This window comes from Mus musculus, chromosome 7, assembly GCF_000001635.26.
Source record: "Mus musculus strain C57BL/6J chromosome 7, GRCm38.p6 C57BL/6J".
Taxonomy (NCBI): Eukaryota; Metazoa; Chordata; class Mammalia; order Rodentia; family Muridae; genus Mus; species Mus musculus.
This window is the reverse complement of record NC_000073.6, coordinates 108711495-108721395: the sequence shown is the minus strand read 5'-3', so window position 1 is coordinate 108721395 and position 9901 is coordinate 108711495. Positions and strand designations below refer to the sequence as shown.

Sequence of the window (9901 nt, the reverse complement as noted above, 5' to 3'; positions counted from 1 at the left end):
TTAACTTTTCATACCTGGTATCTGTGTAGAAATTCAGTCAATTTATCCGGTTTTCTAGTTTTGTTGAATATAGACTTTTGTAGTAAGATCTGATTTTTTTTTTAAATTTCATCTGTTTTTGCTGTTATGTCTCCCTTTTCATTTCTGATTTTATTAATTTGGACACTATCTCTGTGCCCTCTATTTAGTCTGGCTAAGGGTTTATCTCTCTTGTTGATTTTCTCAAAGTACCAGCTCCTGGTTTAGTTGATTCTTTGTATAGTTCTTTTTGTTTCTACTTGTTTATCTAAGCCCTAAGTTTGATTATTTCCTGCCATCTACTCCTTTTAGGTGTATTTACTTCTTTTTGTTCTAGAGCTTTCAGACATGCTGTTAAGCTGCTGGTGTATGCTCTCTCCAGTTTTTTTTTGAAGGTACTCAGAACTATGAGTTTTCTTCTTAGCACTGCTTTCATTGTGTCCCATAAGTTTGGGTATGTTGTATCTTCATTTGTATTAAATACTAAATGGTCTTTAATTTCTTTATTTCTTCCCTGACCAGGCTATTTGTTGATATTGTTGCTATCAAAGACCACCCTTAATCTGTGGTGGTCTGATAGAATAATGGGATTAATTAATTGTTCTTATATCTGTTGAGGTTTGTTTTGTGTCTGAGTATGTGGTCAAATTTGGAGAAGGTACCATAAGGTGCTAAGAGAAGGTATATTCTTTTGTTTTAGGGTGAAATGTTCTATAGGTATCAGTTAAATCCATTTGATTCATAATTTCTTTTAGTTTCACTTCTTTTAGTGACTCTGTTTAGTTTCTGTTTCTATGACCTGTCCATTGATTGGTGAGAATGGGGTGTTGAAATCTCCTTCGATTAGTGTGTGATGTTTAATATGCGTTTTGAGCTTCAGTAGTGTTTCTTTTATAAATGTAGGTGGCCTTGCATTTGGGGCATAGATATTCAGAATTGAGAGTTTATCCTGGTGGGTTTTTCTAGTATGTAGTGACCTTTCCATCTTTTTTGATAACTTTTGGTTGAAAGTCTGTTTTGTTGGATATTAGGATGGCTATTCCAGGTTTTTTCTTGGGACCATTTGCTTGGAAATTATTTTTCCATCCTTTTACTTTGAAGGAATGTCTGTCTTTGACTCTGAGGTGTGTTTCCTGTATGTAGTAAAATGCTGGATCCTGTTTACATCTCAAGTCTGCTAGCATATGTCTTTTTATTGGGAAATTGAGTCCATTGATGCTGAGAGATATTAGGGACCAATCATCATTGCTTCCCATTATTTGTCTTGTTAGAGTTGGAATTACATTAGTGTTTCTCTTCTTTTGGTTTTGTGAAAAGATTAATTTCTTGCTTCTTCTGCATATAGTTTCCCTCCTTGTGTTGGCTTTTTCCTTCCATTCTCAGTAGATCTGGATCAGGAGATATTGTTTAAATTTGGTTTTGTCTTGGAAAACTTTGGTTTCTCCATTTATGGTAATTGTGAGTTTTGCTGGGTATATTAACCTGGGCTGGCATTTTTTATTTTTTCAAGTCTGTATGACATCTGCCCCAGGTATTATGGCTTTTATAGTCTCTGGTGAGAAATCTGGAGTAATTCTGATAGGTCTGTCTTTATATGTTACTTGACCTTTTCCCCCTTACTGCTTTCAATATTCTTTCTTTATTCTGTGCATTTGGTGTTTTAATTATTTTATGAAGAGAGGAATTTCTTTTCTGATCCCATCTGCTTGGTGTTCTGTATGTTTGTAGGCATTTATTTCTTTGAATTAGGAAAGTTTTCTATAATTTTGTTGAAGATGTTTGCTGGTCCTTTGACTTGGGAATCTTCACCCTCTTCTATACCTATTATTCTCAGGTTAAGTCTTTCCATTATATCCTGGATTTCTTGAATATTTGTGATAGGAGCTTTTTGGTTTTTGTATTTTCCTTGACTGCTGTGTCTATGTCTTGTATTATATCTTCTGCTGCTGAGATTCTCTCTTCTATCTCTTGTATTCTCTTGGTAATTCTTGCTTGTGACTCCTTTTCCCTTTCCTAGGTATTCTATCTCCAGGGCTTTCTCCCTTAACAACTCTTTTTTTTTTAAACCATGGAATAGAGTTTATTCAGGGCATGGGGAGGGAGTTAAGAGAGTAGTAGAGGCAGAGAAAGGCAGAGAGAAGGAGAGAGTAGAGAAGTAGAGGCCAGCCATGGCCACGTGGAGAGAGGGGAGAAGGGAATAGAGAAAGAGCGGGAGCAAGGAGGCAAGAGGGAAGAGAGGCAAGAGTAGGAGAGAAAGAGAGACAACAATTCTTCTTCCATTTTTAGATCCTGGATGATTTTGTTCAATTCCTTCACCTGTTTGATTGAGTTCTCCTGTATTTCTTTCAGAGATTTACAAGTTTCCTCTTTAAGGGCTTCTACTTGTTTACTCCTATTCTTCTGCATTTCTTTAAGGAAGTTATTTATCTTCTTCTTCTTTTTTTATTTATGTTCTTCTTAAAGTTTTATATTCTTCATGAAATGGGAGTTTAGTTCTGAATCTAGTTTTAAGAGAGTGTATGGGTGTCTGGGATTTGCTGTGGTGGGAGACCTGTTTTGTGCTGCTGCTTATGTTCCTATGCTTAGCTCCCACCACCTTGTTATCTCTGGTATTATCTGACTTCCCTGTCTCTAACTGGAGCCTGTTCTTCCTGTGATCTTGTAATTCTGGGGAGTCAAGCTGGAGGATTGAGCTGCTACTGGCTTGTGTGCTGTGTGGGGTCACGTCTCTGCTCTTGGTGGGCACAGGTGGAAGCTGGAAGGCACCCTGGTATCCAGCTGTGTGGGAATTTGTTTCCCCTGCTTGCTGAGGTCCCAGTACTCTGGGTCTCTGGGCAGGGTTTAAGATGTCACCTGTGAAGCTGGATGTGTCTGAATACCTAGGGGGTCAAGTTGCAAATGGGATATATGCTGTGAGGGATCAGGTCCAGAGCCAGGTCTCTGCTCCTGACCCCAAGGATTTTCTTTTCTACTTCCATTTATTTGGTGTTCTATAGGCTTCTTGTATCTTTATGGCCACCTCTTTCTTTTGGTTGGGGAAGTTTCCTTCTATGATTTCGTTGAAGATATTTTCAGGTCCTTTGAGCTGGGAAACTTCATTCTCTATCTCTATTATTCTTTGATTTGGTCTTTTCATTGTGTCCTGAATTTCCTGGATGCTTTGTGTTAGGAGTATTTACATTTTGAATTTTCTTATACAGTTGTGTCAATCTCTTCTCTGGTATCTCCTATACCTCAGATTCTCTCTTCTATCTCTTATATTCTGTTGGTGATACTTACATCTGTAACTCCTGACCTCTTTTCTAGATTTTCCATTTCCAGGTTTGCCTCCATTTGTGTTTTCTTTATTGTTTCTACTTCCACTTTTAGGTCTTGAATCACTTTATTCAATTCCTTCACCTGTTTTATTGTGTTTTCCTGTACTTCTTTAAGGACTTTATTTGTTTCCTCTTTAAGGCCTTTCTACCTGTTTACTTGTGTTTTCCTGTATTTCTTTCAGTGAGTTATTTATATACTCCTTAAAAGGCTCTATTATCTTTGTGAGATAGGATTTTAGGTCAGCTTCCTGATTTTCAGGTGTGTTGTTGAACTCAGGGCTTGCTGTGATGGGAGAAATGGGTTCTGATGATGCCCATGTATATTGACTTCTGTTGCTTATGGGCTTGTGCTTGCCTTTTGCCAACTGGTTATCCCTGGTGTTTGCTGGTCTGGGTGACTCTGTCTGGAGTCTGCTTCTTTTGTCCCTGGGTTGCTTCAGATCTCCTGGTAGGCTTGAGACCCTGACTATAGCAGACCACCTGTGGGGCCTTCAAATTGGGGTCTCTTCAGAGGGGCAGAGAAGCTACTGATCTGTTGTCCTGGCTGTAGTAGAGCTCCTGGGAGGCCTTCAGACTGTTAAGTCTTCAGAAATGCCTTCAAGCTGTTGTCCTGTGTGAAGATGTTCTCCAGGGGGAGCCTACAGACTGTGGTTTCTGTTTCCCTGTGTGTGGCAGAACTTCAGGGAGGCTTTCAGTCTGTCAGATCAGTTGCCCTGCCTGCCACAGAACCTTGGGAAGTCTACAGACTGTAGTGTCTTTTGCCCAGTTGCCCAGTTGCCCTGTGCACATAGGAGTTCCTGGGATGCCTTCAAGTTGTGTTGTCTTCAGGGGAGCAGACAAGCTGGTGATCAGTTGTTCAGTTGCCCTATGCACAACAGATCTCCTGTGATGCCTCGTGCTGTGGTGTCAGTTGCCAGACTGCTTTGAGTATAGCAGATATTCTGGGACGGCTTAGGATATGGGGTCTTCAGGGGAGCAGACTGGCTAGCAGAAAGAAATGGACAGAAATCAAGTGGTATTCTGCAGGCCAGGGTCCTGGCAGATGATAGGTCCTGAGTCTACTGGGCTCTCAGCAGCAACTCTGGAACTTGGGGTGGGGGAAAGGTGGGTTCAACTGCTCTGAATGCAGAGGATCCTCTGGGCTGGCTTAGGATATGGTGTATTCAGGGGAGCAAACCAACCAGCAGTTGCCACAGCAGAAAGGACCGGGAGGAAGGACAAATTCTGATATTTCCAAGACTTTTATCATGAAGGGGTGTTGAATTTTATTGAGTGTTTAGGCATTGATATTCATAAGGGAAATTTGTCTGAAGTTCTCTCTTATTGTTGGGTCCTTGTGTGGTTTAGGTATGAGTGTAATTGTGACTACATAGAACTAATTTTGTAGTGTTCCTTCTGTTTCTATTTTGTGGAATAATTTGAAGTATTGGTGTTAGGTCTTCTTTCAAGGCCTGACAGAATTCTGCACTAAACCCATCTGGTCTTGGGCTTGTTTTGGTTGGGAGAATTTTAATGACTGCTTCTATTTCTTTAGGGGTTATGGTACTGTGTAGATGGTTTATCTGATCCTGATTTAACTTTGGTATTGGTATCTGTCTAGAACATTTTCAATTTCATCCAGATTTTCCAGTTTTGTTGAATAAAGGCTTTTGTAGTAGGATCTGATGATTTTTTTCGGACTTCCTCAGTTTCTATTGTTATTTCTCCCTTTTCATTTCTGATTTTGTTAATTTGGATACTGTCTCTGTGCCCTCTTGTTAGTCTGGCTTATCTATCTTGTCAATTTTCTCAAAGAACCACGTTTTGGTTTTGTTGATTCTTTGTATAGTTCTCTTTGTTTCTACTTGGCTGATTTTAGCCCTGAGTTTGATTTTTCTTCCTGTTGTCTACTACTCTTGGGTGTATTTATGCCTTTTTGTTCTAGACCTTTCAGGTGTGCTGTTAAGCTGCTGGTGTATGCTCTCTCCAGTTTCTTTTTGGAGGCACTTAGAGCTACGAGTTTCCCTCTCAGCACTGCTTTCATTGTGTCCCATAAGTTTGGGAATGTTGTGCCTTCATTTTCATTAAATTCTAAATAGTCTTTAATTTCTTTCTATATTTCTTCCTTGCCCAAGTTATCACTGAGTAGAGTGTTGTTCAGCTTCCATGTGTACATGGGATTTCTGTTGTTTCTGTTGTTATTGAAGACCAGCCTTAGTCCATGGTGATCTGATAGGATGCATGGGATTATTTCGATCTTCTTGTATCTGTTGATGCCTGTTATGTGACCAATTATATGGTCAATTTTGAGAAGGTACCATGAGGTGCTGATAAGAAGGCATATATATATATATGTATATATATATATATACATATATATATATATATATATATGTATTTTCTTCATTTACATTTCCAGTGCTATCCCAAAAGTCCCTCATACCCTCCCCCACCCACTCCCCTACCCACCCACTCCCACTTCTTTGCCCTGGCATTCCCCTATACTGAGGCATATAAAGTTTGCATGACCAATGGGCCTCTCTTTCCACTTATGGCTGACGAGGCCATCTTCTGATATATATTCTTTTGTTTTAGAATGAAATCTTCTCTAGATATCTGGTAAATCCATTTGGTCCATAACTTCTTTTAATTTTACTGTGTCTTTGTTTAGTTTCTGTTTCCATAATCTGTCCATTCGTAAGAGTATAGAATAGAGTATAGTATAGTATAGAGTGTTGAAGTCTCCCATTATTATTGTGTGAGATACAATGTGTGCTTTGACTGGACCAGCTAGAGACCCATTCCAAGGGCAAGCACCAATACCTAACACCATTAATGACACCCTGTCATGCTTGCATATAGGAGCCTCACATAACTATACTCTGAGAGGTTCCACCCAGAAGCTGACTGAAACAGATAGAGAAATCCATAGCCAAACATTGGACAGAGCTTGGAGAGCTTTATAGAAGAGTTGGGGGGAAGGACCAAGGACCCCAGAGGAGATAGGAACTCCAAAAGAAAACCAAAATGGTCAACCGACCCCTAGGGTCTCTCAGAGACTGAACCACCAACCAAAGAGCATACATGGACTGGACCTAAGGCCCATATACATATGTAGGAGATGTGCAGCTCAGCCCTCATGCAGGTTCCTCAACAACTATAGAGGGGCCATTCCTAAAGCTGTTGTTTGTCTGTGGAAACTGTTCCCCTAACTTGGCTGCCTTGTCTGTCCTCAGTGGGAGGGATACATCTAGCTTTGAAGTGACTTGATGTTCTTGGGTTGGGGGATATCCAGGAGTGGTAACCCCCTCTCAGAGAAGAACATGAGGGAGGAATGGGAAAGAGACTGTGTGAAGGGGATAAGAAGAGTAGCAATTGAGATGTAACATAAATAAATAAATAAATAAATAAATAAATAAATGGAAAATAAGTAAAATCACCAAACATGAACATATAAGGAACTAGATGTTTATTGAAACATCATCTTAATGGTTGTGCTATCACAATGATATGAATGTCAACAACAGAAAGTAGATCAGTAAACTGTGAGATGTGTTTCAGAATCATCTACCTCTTAAAACAATTGAGTAAAGTATTAAAAATGAAGATTAATGTGATATGTTTTAAAATATGGAAGTATCAAGAAAGAAAACATACTCTAACCAAGAAACGTACTCTGTTCTCACCACCTTCAAAATCCATAGAATTCAAAAGCATGGCAGCAAAACAACAAGTTCCTTGAGAAATCAAGCTGTGTGAAAAGCCACTTTTCTTTGCCATAATTTCAACACAGCCCTTTTCATCTCCTTGTTCCTCAGACTGTAGATAAGTGGATTCAGCAGAGGGGTGAGCAGTATATACGCCAATGACATCAGTTTCTTGGTATCCGGTGAGTACCTGGATTTGGGCTGTAGATAAATTATACTGGCTGTGCCATAGAAGAGGGTGACAGAGGTGAGATGAGAAGCACACGTGGAAAAGGCCTTCTGCCTCCCTGTAGTGGATGGCATCCTCAGGATGGTGAAGAGAATTCGAGTATAAGACAAGAGTATCAACAGAAAGGGGACCATGACAATGAAAATGGTGCCCGTGAAGGCATAGACTTCAAACAGGAAAGTGTCTGCACATGCCAGTTCTAGCACAGGAGGAGTCTCACAGAAGAGATGGTTAATTTCCTTGTGGTCACAGTAGGGGAAGCTAAACACCCATGTGGTCTGTAGAGTACTCATCATGGTACCTGAGACCCATGAGAACATAACTAATTTCATGAACACTCTTTTGTTCATAATCATGGGGTAGGATAGAGGATGGCAGATTGCAGCAAATCGATCATAAGCCATTGCTCCCAGGAGAAAACACTCAGTCACACCAAAGAAAAGAATGAAATACATTTGTGCAAAACAACCTCCAAAGGAAATGGTTGCTTTCTTACTAGTCAGGACCACAAGCATTTTAGGTGTGATAACTGTGCTGAAACAGAGGTCTACTAAAGATAAATTCTGCAGAAATAGGTACATGGGGATGTGCAGACTCTGGTCCAGGAAGATGATGGTGATAATGATGGCATTTCCCATCACAGTCACCAGATAGATAACTAGGAAAGTCCCAAACATCTGATCTTGAAGTTCAGGATAGTTAGAAAATCTCAAGAGGATGAATTCAACTGTAGAGCTGTGATTTTGCCTCCTCATTACAATATTGGAACCCTGTGTTTGTCTTAGGGACATAGTACATAGAGGATGAAGTCACAACACAGGAATTGAATTCAAACTTGGAGTTCTTGGCAGAAAATTTAAAGACATGCTCTTTTTAACAGAGGTTCAGATTAGCAGTTTTGAAGAATGGTCAATATGTTGTATCAGTGAATCTTTAAAAGACAAGTGGAGAGTTATACAACTTTGTCTCAGAAATGTTTAACAAATATAAAATAATGCTGTTGAAATGACTCAGCTATTAAAAGAACTTGCCACAGAACCTGACTTCAATTCCATCCCTGGATCCCCCCCAAAACAACAAAACAATACAAAAGTTTGATATAGGAGCACATCTGTAATCCCAGTGCCCCTATAACAAAATGTGAGTGGCAGGCAAAGCCAAATGAAATACCCTTAAGCTTGAAGGCCAGTTAGCCTGGAGCACATAGTTCAGTAGAAACAAAACAGAGCATCATTAATATGGTGGACAAAGGGAAGCAGTACCTAAAAGTTCCCTGAACTCCACAAGCTCTCCATGGCATATGTACACACACACACACACACACACACACACACACACACACACACACACACTTTATTATTATTGTTGTTGTTATTATTATTCCTATTATGATGATGATGATGATGATGCTGTAAACGACCAAAGAGTACACATGGAGAGGCACATGGCTTCAGCTGCATATGTAGCAGAGCATGGCTTAATTTGGCATCAATGGGAGGAAAGGCCCTTGGTCCTATGAAGGCCAGATTACCCAGGGTAGGGGAATGCTAGGGCGGTGAGGCAGGAGTGGATGGGTTCATGCATGGAGGAGCCCCCTTATAGAAGCAGTGGGAGGGAGATGGGGTTAGGAGTTTGGGGAGGGGAAACTGGAAAGGGGAGATAACATTAGAAATGCAATTAAATAAAATACCCAATAAAAATTTGCTCACAAAAAGTAGTAGTTTTGGCAATATTTTTCTATGTAGCAAAAAATGAACCAAACTCATTCTTAGAACATATATAAGCATTGTGTTATTTAGAATCCACCTTCCATTACTCTGATGCATGTATCTCTGTGTTGTATTTAATTGTATACTTATATGTAAATTTTAAATAGTTTCAAATTAGGTAAATAGTAAAATAACTGACAAATTAAAACTATGATAATTTTAAATGTAAATATGTTGGCAAATGTTTTTGATAAATACCAAAGTACAAAGCACACTTTTTTTACTTTGTTAAAAATGAAAAATAAACCATATATACCTGAATGAATATACCACACCCCCAAAACATAAGTCAAATGGCTTCCAGATTACTTCTTTGATTTCTGCTCCAGTGAACCAAATTTACTGAAATTTGCCCCGAAAATTTTAGAAACCAAATTTCTACCTTTGATTTTTGGAATAAAAAAAATGACTTTAGAAAATACTGTGTAGGACCATTTTGAATCTATGACTCACTTGTTCCCTTTAAAGGAAAATACAGCTATACTTGGAGTTTGTGTCCACACACTCACTGGTTGAGCACCCATCACCAAGGAATGTCTGTACCTTTTCAGATAAAAGCCATACACTCCACAGAAGACATCCGAGCCACTCTGCACATCTCTACTACCAAGATCTCTAATTCCTATCACCTGGTTTTTCATTTTTCCAGAGCACTCACTACCAAATGGAAATAATCCAAATTATTTGCTGTTTTCAGCTTCATGCCTAATTCTCCCTCTAGAATATAAACTCCAAGATGACAAGAATTATGTTCTAGACTTTTTGTTGTTTCCAGAACTGAAAATAGGTAGCTACATACATAATAGATAAATTGACCCCAAATGAAGTGATGAATTGATATTTAATCAATCCATGGAGGAATAATTATTTAAATTAAGAAAG

General features: G+C 39.2%; 1 protein-coding gene across 1 annotated transcript; it reads right to left on the bottom strand.

The window, feature by feature from the left end:
* Nucleotides 1-7060: 7060 nt before the first annotated feature.
* Nucleotides 7061-8041, bottom strand: Olfr512 (olfactory receptor 512). The gene has a single exon (NM_146724.1). It carries the CDS (start codon nucleotides 8039-8041, stop codon nucleotides 7061-7063), a length of 981 nt encoding a protein of 326 aa, NP_666935.1.
* Between the last annotated feature and the right edge of the window lie 1860 nt (nucleotides 8042-9901).

Excerpts from the sequence above, each read along its gene's own strand:
- Olfr512 (NM_146724.1), bottom strand. The coding sequence starts at position 8,041 with ATGTCCCTAAGACAAACACAGGGTTCCAATATTGTAATGAGGAGGCAA.